At 41.0% G+C, this 18,352-nt stretch overlaps 1 protein-coding gene across 2 annotated transcripts; it reads left to right on the top strand.

Moving 5' to 3' along the window:
- The first annotated feature begins 4,611 nt into the window (after positions 1–4,611).
- On the top strand, positions 4,612–17,557 carry LOX (lysyl oxidase). 2 transcript variants are annotated; one of them, XM_045566521.1, is made up of 7 exons: positions 4,612–5,754; positions 6,102–6,210; positions 7,574–7,711; positions 8,967–9,123; positions 12,785–12,880; positions 13,228–13,343; positions 17,193–17,557. In XM_045566521.1, exons 1-7 carry the CDS (start codon positions 5,142–5,144, stop codon positions 17,197–17,199), a joined length of 1,236 nt encoding a protein of 411 aa, XP_045422477.1. In that variant the 5' UTR covers positions 4,612–5,141; the 3' UTR covers positions 17,200–17,557. The 2 variants fall into 2 exon arrangements, with proteins under 2 accessions (XP_045422477.1, XP_045422478.1); XM_045566522.1 differs by lacking the exon at positions 17,193–17,557 and having other exon boundaries at positions 13,228–13,347.
- The last annotated feature ends 795 nt before the right edge of the window (positions 17,558–18,352 follow it).

Genomic DNA, 18,352 nt, shown 5'->3' with positions numbered 1-18,352 from the left:
TGAGAGCCATAATGTAAAAATATTTCATTCTTTGCTTAAGGTGCTTATAATCAGGAGGAATTAAGATGGTAAAATGAGTAGTATTCTAACCATAACAGAAAAAGAACTATGATTCTCAAAGTTGGCCTCAAGTACAATTAGGAAACATCAACATTTTCCTTCTACTCTGCCTTTACTCCAGACATATATACACCTTGAAATGTTCTGAAATCTACCATTTTATAGAAGAGAGAGGGGAAAAATATTTAAACCCCATATCGTTTGCCATCTTGTTCGTCCTGGGCCTCAAGAGAAGGAAGTGCATTGGCTTAAGTTAAAGCAGAGGAATGACTGTCTAATGGCGAGAGTGCAGTCCCTGCATGTGACGGGCGGGTGAAGGAGATGCCTTAGTTAAGCATAAATGCCCTCCTGACCTACATCCTGCCATCTCAGAGGATCATTCCCAGGTTCTATTAAGTTAAATAATTTTTAGCACATTGATACAGTGAAACTGAATCCAGAAAGAGCTGCAGAGCTTGCCATAAGCCAAGATGTGGGACTGGGAGCACAACTTATTCTATCAGTTCATTATACAAATGACCCTAGTGTACCCCACAGCATGAAGAATGTTGCCTTTTGGTCATTGGACTGTCTATCAGGCCCAATCAAATCACTTGGACTTTCCTTGCAAGCAGTTGGGCCAACTGGCTGGCCACTTATTTTTGTAGTCAATATAACCACATTACTTTGAACTCTGATCCACTGCACTTCAAAGATCCATTCTTCTATCATAACATCACCTCTTCTCATTTTCCATTTTGTGACTAACATTCTCTACTTAATCACATATGAATATGCATTAAAGACACCAGAATGAAATACTTTTCCATTCCCTAGAGTTAAACTACACTTTTCCATTCACTAGGTGGCCCAAGAAAATGGGCAACCAAACCAGATATATTTAAAAGTTATTATTTCTGGAATTCTTCTACTCAGTTTGTTTACAGATTTTTTTTTTTTTCAGTTCAGTCTTGACATACAGGCAAGTGTGTACTAACTGTCTACTTTTTATTTTGGGTGAATACCTGGAAGTGGTACGTGGCAAGAGGCAAGAATGAGCAGTAGAGGGAACACAAGCACACTGTTAACTTTAAGGCTAACTTACTCCTCTCCCTCATTTTTCTCCAAGTAAGATTTCTGGTTCTTTATTTCACTGTTACTCCTCTTAATTACTTTTTAAAAGTGTCTTCAATATCTCATTCAACTCTCAATGTATTTCCCCTGTGTTAGATGTTATTCCTACCTCTTTTTTCACTTATCTTCCCCTTACATAGCTCCAGCTTTCCACTTTATTTTATTCTCTGTGGTGTTTTCAAATTACATGGCACCGAAGCACTTACAAGCACTAGTCTTTACCAAAGAACAAGATTTGTATGAGTTTCCGGATTCCCAAACAAAAGAATATATGCTTGAACCCAAGTCCTTTGACAATGGTGTTACTGTTCTGGCTTTGGTAATTCAGTGGCCCTTATTTACTGTTTGGGCTTTCTGCACACTCTATTTTCCATTTATATGAAATATCCCACAAATGTAAATGCATTTAATGAATACCGGGAACATAACCTTATGACAACTTTCATTTCTTGGTCAATGGGCCAGACATTGCAATTTAAAGGTTTTACATCAATGGGCTAGAACCTCACAGAAAAAATTAGTATCATTTTATTTATCTTCTTATAGTACATACTGCAGAATTGTCCACCAAAAAAAAAAAAAAAAGGCTTATGGACAAAAGTGAAAGCAGCTGTGGATCTTCTCAAAGCCAAAAAACTGTATACATCTTGTAGCTACAGTTATTATTATTATTATTATTACCATTATTTCAGTTTTGAGTGCTAAGGAACTGTGTTTTTTTCCAATTTTGTAAATAATAAGTTTGTCATTGAACAGATAGCACAATGTGTGGCTAGATATCATCTCCCACAGGGCTTGCAAACACTTGGTATTGTCCCCAATGTGGTTGCCACATGTTTGTTTTTCAGCTGACTGAGTCTTAAGCCAGAGAGAGTTTAGAGGAAATGGAAGAGAGAAAAAAATCAACTGAGCTTTTCATTAGGATGTGTGACAAAGGGTAATGTTTTTCTCCCCTAAGTGGTATGTGTGTGTTTAAAAGAAAATAAATATTGCACATCATTACTGTTCTAGTCAGTTATTTATATTCTGATAAGATATTTTTAAGTCTGTTGAAGCAAATTGGAAAAAAAATGACTGACGTCATTCAGTTATGAATTTTTAGTGGTCATGTGTGCAAGTCACCATTATGATATACTATACTCTAGGACACAAATGTGTTGAAGAAATGTTTGTAAAGCAAATAAATATATTTTGAATTTCACTCATGAGAAATATGTAAAAAGAGAAAATTGTAGTCTGCTGATTCAAACTTACACAAATTGCATCCAATGTTTTAATGTTCAACTAAATGAATTATTCAGTTAAATATTAATAATCCTAATGGAGCATCATAATGAATGAATTGAATAGCTGAAATAACTTGGATATTTACAAAAAAAACGGAGATTTTCAAACTAGGAAAGATGCTTTAGAAAGGATTTGGGTTAATCCTTGAATCCTACAGATAACTAAAAGCCAGAAAGAGCAAATCAGCTGCTCAGAGATACATAGCTTTTCTTTTCTTTTTTTTTAAATGAGAGCACCAGGATTTCAAACAAGGATATTATATGTGCCCAGCATAAACTTCCCATCCCCCCATTAGGGGCTGCTTTGGTCTGTCATGCTGACACTATGACCCCCATACCAGGGGTTTTCCCTCAGAAACCCGGGGTCAAGTAATAGCAGTTCCAGGCTTCTCTCTTCTGGGAATAAGCTGTTCAGGGACACATAAAGAACCTTTTTCAGATGAGGGGTAATTACACTCTCTCCTTTTCTGCTTCTCCTATAATTTAGCCTGTCCATCCAAATTATATACACCTGCTTCTTCTTTTTCATTCCATCTTCCTCAGTGGGTTTGGAGAAACTGAATACTTTAATTTTGAGCACTGCAGCAAGTCTGAAATGACAGTTAGGGATGTGTCTTACCTTCAGACAGACATCGCTGTTGACTTACCATCAGTGGGGTTTGCACTTGAATGCTTACCTCCATCATATAAGCAATGGATTTGCTAACCCACTGATAAGCTGCAATCTGACATCTCTTTGTGACCAAGGATGCTGTGTGGTCATGGGCAGAACAAATCCAACTTGACTCAAAAAGAACCAAACCCATTACCGTGGACTCAAATTCATGCAATCTGATAAGCTGACAGGACCAGCCACAGACTCCTCCGTGCAGTCGATGTTTGTAGGTGGCAAACAACAGAAATGGACTCTGACCCTGTCAGGCCCCAGAGGAATGCACTGGAAAAATTTAAGGAAAAGCTGAAGAAGCAGGTCTTGGAATATACTGGCCTAAAGAAGCTGTGGGGGAATCTGTGTAGCAAGACCTAACGGACACTTTCTTTGGTAGTGGGAGAAGCAACTGCTCCTTCCTTCTGCTCACGATTCGAATTCCAGCCAGATGACTTGATTAGCCAAATCAAAATGTGGAGATTAAATTCAGAAAGCCAGAGACTAACAGAGATAGGTAAATATTGAAGTATATCTAGACAAAAGTTCAATGATGAGCTCAATAAAAGGGTTATTAAAATCTAGTTTTTAGTAGTAGTGATAAGACAGGCCATTTAGTAGCCTTTTTTTTTTCTTTGAAATGTTCCCAGCACTGCCCAGACCCCGAGTGGCGTGCGAATTACTGGTCCATTAAGCATCTTTCCAGTCAGCATAATCTATCCTCCCACCCATCCTCCTGCCCCACTCCTACTCCATTCTCTACCGGAATCTGAACTCCATGGCTATTTCTTCAGCAACCCCTTTGTTTAGATTGGAAGATAAATCAAACACTGTGGGACGCTTTACTGAATTTCAGTATTTAACAGCGGTGATTTAATTTTTTTAAATGCAAAGTCAAACCTTATTAATGCAGAAGAGAAAAAGAAAAAGTAAGATAAAACGCTTATTTGAAGATGCCTTCTGAATGCTCTCTTACCCAGACTTATTCTAGTCCCCTTTAATGAAACTTCCTGGTAGACACTGGGGAGATGAGAGATGGTTCTTCATTTCCACTCAGAGTACAAAGCAGGCCGGCATTTTGCAAAAGAGACAGGTTTATTCATCGCTTCAAGGTTAGCTGGCTTTGTTCCTTGTAAAATTTCACTTTTGGTTATTAAAATATTCACTGTAGGAAACATATCTGTAACCCATTTCTCATATTACCTACACACACAAAAACAAAATTTGATATCCTGGGGCTTACTTGCTGAGGGCGCTTCCCATAAAGGCGAGTGAGTGTGCACTGGGAAGTATGTCTGGTTAACTCCTTTATGGATAAACGTTAGTCCCAACCGTTCTCCCATCCGCTCTCGCCCCCAGCACCCTCCCCACCTCCCGACTTCCCGCCTCTCCGGGGCTGGTGACCTAATAGCATTTTTCTTCATGCATATTTTGGCGTCGCCCCATGGCCTGGCTGCCTTCGCCTGTCTGAGTCTTTTGAAATTCCTGCATGTTCGCCCCAGATTAAGCCAGTGTGTCTCAGGATGTGTGTTCCGTTTCGTTCTTTCCCCTTAACGCTGCCTGTGCAACGTGTCTGGGGGGCGGAGGACGGGACGGGGAGAGGAGGGCAGGGGAGGGAGGGGCAGCGGCGAGGAGCTGTCCGCCTCGCACGTTTCCAATCGCATTACGTGAACCAACAGCGGAGGGGCGGCTGGGCCAGAACCGCTTGTGTAACTTTGCAAACGTGCCAGAAAGTTTAAAATCTCTCCTCCTTCCTTCACTCCAGACACTGCCCGCTCGCTGGGACCGCCGCACCGCTCCCCGTCGCCCTCCAGGACTGGGACAGGGGAGAGAGACGGGTGCCACGTCCCAGCAGCCGCCTTGACAGGGGAAGGGTCTGCAGCCCACCCTTGGCACTGCGTGGTGGGACGGAGACACCCGCGCTCCGCCCGCCTCCTCGGTTGAAGATTTCTCGCTCCTTCCCGTGATTTGAGCCCCGTTTTTATTTTCTCCGAGCCACGTCCTCCCCGAGTGGGGGCGATCCGGCAGAGGGAGCGATGCGCTTCGCCTGGACCGTGCTCCTGCTGGGGCCGCTGCAGCTCTGCGCGCTCGTGCGCTGCGCCCCGCCGGCCGCCGGCCCGCAGCAGCCCCCGCGCGAGCCGCCCGCAGCTCCGGGCGCCTGGCGCCAGCAGATCCAGTGGGAGAACAACGGGCAGGTGTTCAGCTTGCTGAGCCTGGGCTCGCAGTACCAGCCGCAGCGCCGCCGGGACCCGGGCGCCACCGCCCCGGGTGCCGCCAGCGCCGCCGGCTCGCAGCCGCGCACGCCGATCCTGCTGCTCCGCGACAACCGCACCGCCGCGGCGCGTGCACGGCCGGCCGGCTCCTCGGGGGTTACCGCCGGCCGAGCCAGGCCCGCCGGCCGCGCCTGGGTCCAAGCCGGAGCCCGCGACGCTGGCGCCTCGGGCGCGGGCAATCGGACTGCGCCAGACGTCCCGGCGCTCAGTAACCTGCGGCCGCCCAGCCGCGTGGACGGCATGGTGGGCGACGACCCGTACAACCCCTACAAGTACACCGACGACAACCCCTATTACAACTACTACGACACGTATGAGAGGCCTCGGCCTGGGAACAGGTACCGGCCCGGGTACGGCACCGGCTACTTCCAGTACGGTAAGCACCCCCAGTCCGCCAAGCACCCTGCACCTGGTCCCCAACTGTGTGGCTCCTCGACGTGGCTGCCTGGGCGCGGCGGGCCCCGTCCCGGCGGACCGTTCCCTCCCCCGCGCCTGCAGAGGCAGCTCTGGAATCCAGCGCAAACCGCGCGCCGGCCCCGCCTGCTTCCTTTCCACTTTGCTTCGCTGCGCCGCGCCGGTGTCCCCGTTCTCTCGCTGCCCTCAGCCCCACCTCGCAGTCCCAGTGGGCGAAGGGTGAGGAGGAAGGGACCTGGAGGGGTCGGGAGCCGGAGTGGGGGGCACCGGGTTGTCTCACCGCCGCGCCCGTTGCCTGCTGACGTTTAGGTCTCCCAGACCTGGTGCCTGACCCCTACTACATCCAGGCGTCCACGTACGTGCAGAAGATGTCCATGTACAACCTGCGATGCGCCGCGGAGGAAAACTGCCTGGCCAGGTACGGGCTGGGACCTCTGCGCCCCGCTCCGCGGTCTGGGTTGCGGGGCGCTCTCGTGCCTGGTTCTGACCGCTGCTGTCCCGCGCGGACCAGAGCTCGGACAAGAGCTGGGAAGTGGGACGTGACCTCCCGGGCACGCTGACCTGGATGGAGAGTTAAACTTTTGAAGATTTCTGTGGGTTCTGACTGTCAAACTCCTGCACAAATCAGGGAGGTGGAGCAAACCCTTAGCCTGGAGACTGGAAGTCTCCTGGTGCTCTTTTCCCAAGATATTTACACTTTGGAGCCAATTGCTTCCAGTAACTTCTGTAAAACAACTATACAGTAATGTTTAAAGTTATTGTAATAGAAGAGTGTGCTACTATTCCCTTAAAAGATTGGCGTCAAATTTGCCATTGTAGCCTCATTGGTAAAGGTTAGGTTTCCTCTTTTGTTTGAGACAACGATTAACTGTTTTGGTGTTATAAATACTCCAGCCAGAATAAGCCCATGAGCAAGAACTTTGCTTTTCCATTAGTCCTAAAATAAAATAGAAGTTCTAGGATTGGGGTTCTCTGAGTTTTCTGCTGGGGAACCAGCAGAGGGAGCAAAAGATGTTTTGATAGGGTTCATAAAAATTTTAACGTGTGAATAAGGTCATCCATAGTATTTAACATATATTCACACAAAATATATTAGTAGGAACACAGTGGTGTGTATTTGTACATTTCTTCCACTTTGACCCTTTATAATTGTCAGGCTAAAGGAAGAAAAGAAATCCAAGTTCATTTTCATTCCTGAGTCTTGCATCACTCACACCATTGCCCTCCCTGTGATGTTATTACAGTAGTGCTGTTGTTTTAAAGATAGTGAAGTTACAAAATAATTCCTCTAACTCTGGGTGTCCTCTTTTAGAGTTATTTCCCCATTTTCCATCTTAATTAAATATTTAAGAAGAAATATTTTGTAAAATTCAAACTTCTTAACAAGTGTCTATGGGATTATTTTTTTGTTGAGGATAATTTCTACCTTAGTTTCACTCATTCATAGGATCAAACTTGAATAGATTTTAAATACGAAGTTTACTTCTCACATTTTTAGTGCTAATTTTATTATGTTTTTACTTTTAAGCTCTGTGGATTTCCATAGTTTCCATTCATTCCTTTATTCTCCAAATACTCATTGAGCTCTGACTGTTCCAGGAGTGTTCTAGGAGCTTGGAATGCAGAAATAAACAAAATAAACAAATGCTCTGGCCTCTTGGAACTGATAGTCTAGTTGGAGAAGGGGGATTGTCACTATTGTATAATGGAGAGGTTTTATTTGTAGTTTTGTCTTTAGTTAATATTGTGTGAATATAATGTTTCTTTTTTGAAAATCACAGTTCAGCATACAGGGGAGATGTCAGAGATTATGATCACAGGGTGCTGCTAAGATTTCCCCAAAGAGTGAAAAACCAAGGGACATCAGACTTCTTACCAAGCCGGCCAAGATATTCCTGGGAGTGGCACAGTTGTCACCAGTAAGTAGATGGGTCTCCTGGGTACGTTTGAGTTACTTTTTCATTTTTCAGGTGATTCTTGATATGGCAAACGCAAGTCTTATTTCTTCCCTATAGGAGGAACATTGTAACTATTTACGGGTAGACTTTTTCTCTATGCCATTTGACATAATTAAGGGAGTCTACTTTAATATAATCCATCAACTACTAGATCCTGTTGTCTTTTGGATTGGAAACTCCAAGCCTGGCTTATTAAAACTGTTTGTAGGATAAAGCAATTGACTTCAATATAAAATTTACTCCAATATACTACAGGTAGGATTCCTAAAAATGTCTGTTGCAGCCAAGATTATCTGCAGGTAGTTAGCATTAAATAGCATTTCATAAAGACCACACATTGTTATTAAAAGGATTTAGAGATCATTCTCAAAGAGAGATGTAGATGATATACTCTGCGAGCTGAGGAGGAGTGGCCTCCATCTTTTAAAAGACCTGTGTCAAACTCAGGGTGGTTACCTGTTCTGCCCTATATTTAAAGATTTTCACATAAGGTAATTCTAACATTTGACTTGGTAACTTGGCTGGGTGTTTACTGTCAGGCAATTTTGATGCGTGACCTTAAACTAACTTTCTGAAATTCTCATTGTTTTTTCCCTTATGTGAGAAGATGAACAACTCAGCACCTTTATTTTCTGAAATGACAAAAGTAAATATAATACAAGCCAACTAATTTTCTGATGAAGTAGAAATGTTTTATTTCTAAATAAAAGTTTGTACTATTTAAGTGATAAGGGTGGATAACACATGACATTATTTATCCATTGCATTTTAGTAATGATTTTAAATATGTGAGAACTCAGTTTTTAAAAATCTCATAGTAACCTCTCAAGGATCATGTGCTTCCCCTTTTTTGGAATGAAACATCAGTAGCGGTGGCCAAGAGAAATATACCAGAGAGTATGTGGCCAGTTTCACTTAAGCAAAAATAATTTATTTTCTATTTCTATTTAATATTCAAAGATAAAACAGGGTGTAATGGGAAAGCAAAACACTCAAATTAAATCGTTTTTCCTACTAGCAAAGTTAAAAGCTCGTAATTTTGATAGATTTATGTCACTGGGAAAAAAATCTAGCATGAATCTCCCTTTATGAAAATAAAATTGACCTCAATTTTCATGTGAAAACAAAGTTATGAGGCAATGGGGAAGTCATGTAATATCCTCATTGCTTTCTCTGTGTGTAACTGACCACCATCTTTTGTTGTGTGGGACATTAGACATTACCACAGTATGGATGAATTCAGCCACTACGACCTGCTTGATGCCAGCACCCAGAGGAGAGTGGCTGAAGGTCACAAAGCAAGTTTCTGTCTTGAGGACACATCCTGTGACTATGGGTACCACAGGCGATTTGCATGTACTGCACACACACAGGTAAGTTGGCAACCTGAACTCAGGAACCCACGGGCTTCAGAGAGAAAACAAAGTAGGCTAGTAGTTTCTTCCCTCCCACCTCTCTTTTATAAATTATTTCATTTTGGGGGGTCATCTTATGAAGATGGACAATAGTTGGGAAAAGGCAAGTGATGGCTTGATGATCCAAATTACTTTTAAAGTATTTCCAGCAATACATGTATCCCCTATTCACAATCACAGAAGGTCACTGTGAATCCTTGTTACGTTCTACAATGAAAAACAGAAGTTCACTCTCTAAAAAAGTCAGAAGAGTTTATGACATGGGCCTTCATTCTGTATTCTTTAACTGGCTTGGTCAATAACTGTACAAAAGATACTTCTGTTTTCTCACCTGAAAAACCATTCCTCTTGTCATGGAATGGTTATGCTAAAAATAGAACAGGGGTCCAGGCGCGGTGGCTCAGGCTTGTAATCCCAGCCCTCTGGGAGGCCGAGGCGGGTGGATCGCTCGAGGTCAGGAGTTGGAGACCAGCCTGAGCGAGACCCCATCTCTACTAAAAAAATATAAATAAATTATCTGGACAACTAAAAATATATAGAAAAAATTAGCTGGGCATGGTGGCGCATGCCTGTAGTCCCAGCTACTCGGGAGGCTGAGGCAGGAGGATCGCTTAAGCCCAGGAGTTTGAGGTTGCTGTGAGCTAGGCTGACGCCACGGCACTCACTCCAGCCCAGGCAACAAAGTGAGACTCTGTCTCAAAAAAAAAAAAAAAAAAAAAAAAAAAGAACAGCGGTTGGGGTTAACAAAAGGAGAGGAAATAAGTTTTTTTAAAAGCATTTTAAAAAGTTGTCTCTTTTAATAATGCAAAAAAGAGCAGAAGGACACCATTTCTTTCTCCACACATGTATGTTTCAACCTACAGTATAATTGATGTCAGATGTCGTTCGGATGGATTTTTAAAAATAGTGCTGAGCTAAGCAGTTTGTATGTCTTATAATTGGAAAATGTGTGTCAGTTAAAAAAGCCATGTCAGTATTTCCGTATGAAACCCTAATTTGTAAAAGGACATTATAATTTTACTCCAGCCCAAATCTTGGCAAGGAGTAGTGAATGTACATAACCCAGGGCACAGAGGGATAAGCAGCTGGCATCTTGGGAAGCAAATTCCAGGGCTGTGGCAGGAAGCTTTTTGGTGACCTAAATGTTACCATTGCTTTTTTCTTTGAGCTTAGAACATCATAGCAATTGGAGGGGATAAAGGTTAAATTCTGCGTGCCATGGGGTAGTACTTATTCTTTAAGAAAAAGGAAATGTGACCTACCCACATATTATACTTGTGTGCCTATAGAGATTCCCTTTTCATTCCATAATCTCCAAGTTCCATAGCACCAGGGAGTTTAGTCTCCCCACTTTACAAAAAGAGGCACTCTGGACAGCTCACTCTGAAAGATTTGAATCTGGGACTGTAGCACTTCCAGTTCCCCTATTTTGGGGGGTGACTTCATTTTATATTATATGGCAGGTTTCTTGTTAATCATCCTATGTGCATGTCATATTTAACCATTATTCACAAAGTCTTGCATTATAAGTGATTTATGTATTTGTTTTTTTCTCTAGACCAGTGTCTCTTGAACATGGACTTCATTTAAAGGAAAAATATTCTCACAAACCCCCAATGTTGACTTAGATTAGTTTTATTATAATGCTGCTTAAATGCATTCAAGCATAAAACTAGGTATACCTTTTTATATTTGTACTTTTATATAACTCCTGTGTTCTTAGAAAACAAATTTACATATTAAATATATATACAAAACTAAAAACAGTTGCATTAACCTTGTTAATTTAATGAAACAAAAAATTGTGTTTTGATAAAACCAAGTAGCTAATTTAGACAGCCTCGGCTAAGGTTCTACATTTAATCACTTTTTATATTTTGACTTTGAATACATGAAATGCCTGTTTGCTTAATGGCCTAAGTAACTCCAGTTTTTTGTTTGCTAGTTCAAATAATCAAAGCTCATACTTAAATTCTGCCAGCTGAGTAATTCTAGAGTGCTGATTTCAGCATTCTTTAAAGCTCTTTTGTTCACTTGAAGGTAAGGTAAGCATTGTAGAATTATTTAAACCTGTTTAAATAGGTATCTAATCCAATGACTCCTTTTACAATGTCATGAACTTAGTGTTAGTAGTAGTAACAGTAATAGCTAACACTTTTGAGTATGCATTATATGCCAGAATTAGAGTTATGTGCTGGAACCAGACCAAAAATTCTCCATTTTATGTTTACTACTCAACATACTGGTAATTGATGTGTGGACTAAGATAGGAATTCAGCCAGTGATAATGGAATATAGCTCTCACTGCTGTGACATAGGTCCTTTTGAGTGTGGCTTGTCTGTGCTATCATGTGCTGTACGATAGCACAATTCTACCCTACTCTTCCCAAATCAAGCTACTGCTAAACCAGAAATGGAGCGTGCTAACATGATTTTGCCATCTCCTTGGTGACCAAGGTGATCTTAAACACCAATGCAATTTTGGGTACTGGAATTAAATGGCAGTATTGCTTTAAAATGATTCTAGTATATACTTTTAAATTTGCTTTAGATTACTATTTGAATAAAAATACAAGTTAAAACTTCTCATGAAGAACTAAGGGGATCAAGAATACACTCACAGACTCCAATTTCAGTAAACTTTTCCAGCCTATAACACTTTTAAAGCAAGGACCATATTTTATTCATATTTTTCCCTTCCTAGTCTGCAGAAGGCACTCATTTACTTATTGACGTGAATATGTGAGCAAGTGGAGTGATGTGGCATTCATCAATCTAGCCATGCCTTCATCCCTTCAATTCAGCAGAATGTTTCGGTGACTGTGTGAGAGGGAATAGTGTGGTAGTTAAGAACAGGGACTCTGGACCTTGATTGCCTAAACTCAAACCGGCTTAGCCACTGGCTAGCTGTATACTCTTGGGTGAGTTATGTGACTTTAGTGTGCCTCAGTTTCCTCATCTATGAAATGGAGATAACAATAGCCCCTGCCTCATGTAGTTGTGAAAATTGAATTTGTATGTGCAATGTGTTTTAAATTGCTCCTGGAATAATATTGAATAAATGTTAGCTATTCAAAGATGCAACATAGACTGTACCCTTAGGGAGTGCACAGCTTCTAGTTACATGTATTCTTATATAGTATTATTTTAATGCAGAACAAAAAAAAATAAAACTATAAAAGCTATACAAAAAAGTATCATGGGCATTCAGAGTACAAGAATATAATTTCCAAAAGGGGAAATTGGATAGGGTTTCCCTAAGAAGAGAACATGTGAATTAAGTTAATTATTAAGTGGCCTTTATTCCTGAACTGGTAAAATTCTAGAATTTTGGTGGAGGCCTATTTTGTCACTTAAGATTGCATTTATCACTGGTGACTTATGACACTTTTAAGAAGTGAGGTGTACTATTACTTATATTAGTCCTATGTCTTTTTTAGCTGGAGGTGCTATAAGACTGAGTAATATATACTTCTCAAGGGAGATGAAATATAAATATAGTTTTATGTCAAACTCTTGTAAGTACTAACTTAAAATTTAATTTGCAAATAACAGCATATTTTCTAGCATAGTCTGGTCATGTGTCACCATTTTAAATTTTTTATTTTGTTTGTTTTAGGGGTTGAGTCCTGGCTGTTATGATACGTATGGTGCAGACATAGACTGCCAGTGGATTGATATTACAGATGTGCAACCTGGAAACTACATCCTAAAGGTAGAGATCTTTGAAAATATGTAATTTATTTCCATTGCAAATCAATAGGCCCTCTTCTCTGGATTCAAATGTTAAATAATCATGGTCTTGGAAATAGTTATACATCCTCTATTTATAAATAATCTAGTCTAAATATTTCTTACTTTAAAGAACTTCAGGGGAAAATATGGAGTCTCCTTCTATACCATCTCTAGGGTTTAACCACTTGGCTTTACTTAAACTCCCTTCCCTGCTTGATTTAGATAAATCCATTGTTAACAATTCCCTTGTTGTAGCTGTATAGAAATAGAAAGATACCAGTAAATACTGATGAACTCTTTAACACAAATGCTGTCTGTATTGCCTAGGTCAGTGTAAACCCCAGCTACCTGGTGCCTGAATCAGACTATACCAACAACGTTGTGCGCTGTGACATTCGCTACACAGGACATCATGCATATGCTTCGGGCTGCACAATTTCACCGTAAGTCTCATTTGCCTAGCTGAGTAATTGTCTCCACAAAGAATTTGAGTTCATCCTCAGGCATCGTACATGACATGTGTCTATTTCTGCTACTACTGCAGCTTCCTTGGAAATAGACCAGAGGCAGAAAATGGTATAAAGTCTGTGCAATCACATAATTAGAGCTGATCTCTTTATTTTTTTTGACAATACAGGAAAATGAGCGATGTACTAAGGTTTTTATCATCCTAAAGCTTGGTTTTAAAAGAAGTCAGATACATAGAACACAGTGTTTTACCCAAAAAGCTGGTGTGAAGGCCCAATATGTCAAATTGCTCAATGTGCAGAGGAGGTGAGCTTGTGGGAGCCCGAGGGTTTGGTTTCCTGCCCCACAGTCTGACGGAGCTCTGAAGAAATTCCTAGAGTTCTTCTTAAAGCACATTTGGAAAATCACTGCCATAAAGTAAGCAGCTGAAGAGATCAGATGCCCTGATCTGTACAAATCAAGATGTCATACACTTGAGTTCTAGACCCATGGGTACTAGGACAATACTGTGTAAAGGAAGGAGGTGTGTAGAGTTGCCTTTATAATATTCCTACTCCTGAAACACTTCTTGGAGTGAAATCTTAGAAGGAATCCCAGCATATAAATATTAACAGGGAGGTGTCAGGAAGAAGGCTGGGTAGAATGCCTGCTTGCCTGTGCATCCCGCCCTGCTGGAGTGTGGCTGGGTGACAGAACATAACTACACGTGCCACCTGACTTATACTTTTTCAACAATATCAACACCATTGGAATGATACTGAACACACATCAGCTTTGCTTTCACAGTGGAGAAGCACCAGTGCCTCCGGGTCAGGCAGAAAAATGTATCAGAGCTACACTAGAAACTCATAATTAACGAAATTTCCTGCATGATACAAAAATCAGGAGAATGGTTTGCTGCAGATGAATCTGCAGTCTGTGGGCTTTCCCAAGTCCCTGCCAACTTGGTAGTGTGGGTTTTGCCCTATGCTTGGATTCGGGGGAAAATGGAGCTAAAACCAGCCCATGCTCCACAGTCATGCCCTGTGGCTCCGGCTGCATTCACCTTGGAAGGGCAGCTTTTCCTTGTTCACACAAAGGAGCAGAGCCTGTGCTTTACCAGTGTCATCTCAGCATTAGCGATAGAGGGAGCTTAGGGTAGCAAAGGGACAGTAGTGAAACACTGTAATCAAATATATTTTGCTGAACATGCCCCCAGCAGAGAAAACCTGGCTGGTTTTATGGCTCATATTGTGTGGAGCTGGTTATAGAATAACTGAAAACTCCCAGAACATCAGTATAATTTAAGCTGTGATAACTTTATCTAAAATAAATGGATTTGTTAATTTCTCATAATTTTTATAATTCCTTAATTTGTTCATGAATTCTCCATTTAATTATTCATTTGTATCCTCACTTTTGCACTCTGAGGTCCTAAACTAGGTATTACAGAATAATTCAAAGATAAATATGACTCCTATTCCCCATGCTGCTGTACCCTTATTGACATAATTTTAATTAATGACTAATGAATCCCTTTGTTTAATGGTGTCCTCCTGCTCCACTCCACGATGGCTGGCATCTGGGCTCTCGGCCTCTGTCAGAGACCGTTGCCGGGTGCAGGTCTGCCACTTGCACACTCTCATTCAACACGTAGTTAATAGATGAATTTCCCTCTCTCTCAAAGAATTTGGAATTGAGTAGATGGGGTGAGATAAACCCACGTTTAACTGTAATAAAGGTACAATGTGTACTTTATGAGGAGTAATATAAAATGTGGGGCGACCAGAAGGACCTCTGGTATGGTAAGTTCGGTGACTCCCAGGTGTGACTTACTGACCTCACACTAGAAACAGGTCGAAGAGGTGACTCTGTTGTGGCGTAGAATAGGTCTTGCTTTCCATCGGTAGCATCCATTGAGTTGGATATTGCCAGATACTTAGAAAAAATAAAAATAGTTATACTGCTTCACCAATATTTTAACACTGCAAGAGGGATTCCTGATGTGGTCACCCCATAGCGTGGATTTTTTTTTTTTTTTACCAGTTATTACTGACTATAACTAAATTTCAAAAGTTGTTGAGGCAGAATTTTAATAAGCAATATTGATCAGATGAAAATATGAAAAAGTGAAATTAACCATAGTTATTGATCATAATAAATAATAAGATCTTACTTATTCTGAGTGGAAATAACAGGAAGAGTGCAGAACGCTTGCCTTGGTGGGAAAAAGCTCAGCATCAGGAGAAGCAGGCTTGCCTCTCATACTGACTTTTACTTTAGGCCTCCCTCACCAAGGACCCAAGTCCAGAGGAAGGAGAGATTTCTTTGGCCTGAGATTCAGGAGTGACTTTGGAACAGCATTTGCATTGGGCCTTGAAGGCTGAGGCGTGTGGGCCAGAGTCAAGGAAGGGCATGCTGGGAGGAGTCAACATCAAGGGCAACTACCTGGTGGGAGGAGATTGCAGGGCATGTTTGGAAAAGCAAATCTAATTTGGCTCAAGCATAAGTGCCATGGAGATAAGAGTTGGGCAAAAAGGATAGAAAAGTAAGTTGGGAACAGATCAAAGAGAGCATTCAAGAGCAAGCCAAAAAGTTGGAACTGGAGGCAACGGCAGTGTGAAGTTTCTCGAGGAGGCGCTGTAACTTGCCTAAAGCCACGTGCTCAGTCTGGCTGTGTAAGCAGCAGTGAGCGTGGTTCCTGTTAGTGTATTTTTTTATTTTGTTGGTAACCCTAAAGACATATCATCTCTCAGTTCACTGATTGTTTTTTCTGCCAATCAGATATTTAAGAACATTCTGTTGGTGTGTATAAAAACCACCCAGTAAGTAGGTGTGTGTGTTAGTGGGCCCTCCCTCCCTCATTTTTGTCATTGTAAACAAAATGTATGGACCGGGTGACTCCGAAGCCCCTTTCAAAAGTTCTAAGATGCTATGTAATTTCTCTTCTCCTCACAGAATTTACTGTTTAGAAATTGATGGTTGTTGGCTGGGTGCGGTGGCTCACGCCTGTAATCCTAGCCCTCTGGGAGGCCAAGGTGGGAGCATCACTTGAGATCAGGAGTTCAAGACCAGCCTGAGCAGGAGCGAGACGCCGTCTCTACTAAAAATAGAAAAAAAAATTAGCCAGTCAACAAAAAATTAGCCAGGTCTGGTGGCTCGCATCTGTAGTCCCAGCTACTCAGGAGGCTGGGCAGGAGGATCACTTGAGCCCAGGAGTTTGAGGTTACTGTGAGCCAGGCTGACGCCACGGCACTCTATGCTAGTCTGGGAAACAATGTGAGACTCTGTCTCAAAAAAAAAAAAAAAAAAGAAATTGATAGTTGCTGATTTGCACTAAGTGTATTCTTACTTCCTTGCATGGGGGGATCCCTGATCACAGTTTAAATACAATAAGATTTGATTGACTGGCTTTGATCCAGTTTCTGCCTATCAATGCATTATTCTACGTCCAAAACCATGCTGGAGAAGAACTAATGCAAGATGATGCCGAAGCCATGACTCTGCTTCTTGGTGGCTGTGCCACCCATGTTCCATGGAATGAACTCACCTGGTCAGGGTTTCTGCTTTCCTAAGTCCTGCTTTACTCTGGATTGCTTCAGAGGTTGTTTCTTCGACTCTAAATGTGAAGATTGTAGGCATCTGGCATCCACTGCCTGCTGTTGACTTAGTCACTCTCTTCATATTATTAAAATAAGGGACTAGTCAATAATTTCACAACTCGACTCTTGCTTAGACGAAGGGAAATTGTTACATAAAGTTTTCAGAAGTTTAAATTTGTATACTGTACTCATTCATAATATAAGCAGGGTAATAACTCATCTTATTTTGTTTTCTTAATCTAGGTATTAGAAAGCAAGCCAAAACTCCCAATGGATAAATCAGTGCCTGGTGTTCTGAAGTGGGAAAAAATAGATTAACTTCAGTAGGATTTATGCATTTTGAAAAAGAGAACAGAAAACAACAAAGGAATTTTTGTTTGGACTGTCTTATAACAAAGCACATAACTGGATTTTGAACATTTAAATCAGCATTATTTGGGAAATTTGTAATACTTATTCATATTAGTTTGGGAATTAACATAATGTTTCAATTCTATAGTTGCATATTTGACTCTTTCAAAGGAATCCAAATTTCTTATGCTTTTGAAATTATAGTGCAAAAGGGAAAATATCATTTCAATGAATGAGCCAAAATTACGTTGAACTGAGAATTTTCTAAAGTGTTAGAACTTCAGTGAAACATGATAATAATGAGCTTATATATGTCCTAGCATAGATTTAGAAATGATGCTCTTACTGTTTGAATAGATATGGACACATTTGGTGCTGAAGAAGAAACAAACACACTTCCATTGGTGTCAAGAAATATTACTCTATAGCAGAGACGTGGCAATATATGTATTCAGATAGTTACATCCCTATATAAAATTATGTTTACATTTTTAAATTAGTAGGTTACTTTCTTTTTATCAAGTGTACAATTTTATTCTGACTTAAGTCAACTTTTGTTTTGGAACAAATTAAGTAATTGAGCTGCCCAATTCCTGTCTGATATTTGTTGACGCTCCCTTCTACTCTTGTATTTTTCCTATGGGCAGAGATGTTGTGAGATTCTTAAAATTACCATTTTGGGGACTGGTATACAGAGGACAACCGTGTAACTGGAAAGTCATTCTGATGACTTCAGAGATAATATGCACTTAAGCATATTAAAGTATTTACCAAAGATAAAATTTCCTTGCTGACATAAAAATCATACAAACAAGTCCCCCAAACCACAACTGTCTCTCAAATAGTTAAAAAAAAGTCATGAAAAACATCTTAGGATTTTCTACATTTTTTTAATGTTCAGTGATTGAAAAGGAATGCTAAAAATTTTAAATTATTCATCAGATGACATACTGTGTGAGCAATACAGGAACATCATCCTTGGATATTCAAGAGTCAGTCACACATGTGTTTTTGTGTGTGTCTAAAATATAGGCCAATTAGCAAAGCACATA

The sequence above is a fragment of the Lemur catta genome, chromosome 12 (genome assembly GCF_020740605.2).
Source record: "Lemur catta isolate mLemCat1 chromosome 12, mLemCat1.pri, whole genome shotgun sequence".
NCBI classification, from domain to species: Eukaryota; Metazoa; Chordata; class Mammalia; order Primates; family Lemuridae; genus Lemur; species Lemur catta.
Note: the sequence above shows the minus strand (reverse complement) of the source record. Positions and strands in the feature narration are given on the sequence as shown.

Excerpts from the sequence above, each read along its gene's own strand:
- LOX (XM_045566521.1), top strand. The coding sequence starts at position 5,142 with ATGCGCTTCGCCTGGACCGTGCTCCTGCTGGGGCCGCTGCAGCTCTGC. Across the intron at positions 7,712-8,966 it reads GAGTGGCACAGTTGTCACCA|ACATTACCACAGTATGGATG; the intron begins GTAAGTAGATGG and ends GTGGGACATTAG. Across the intron at positions 12,881-13,227 it reads CTGGAAACTACATCCTAAAG|GTCAGTGTAAACCCCAGCTA; the intron begins GTAGAGATCTTT and ends TGTATTGCCTAG.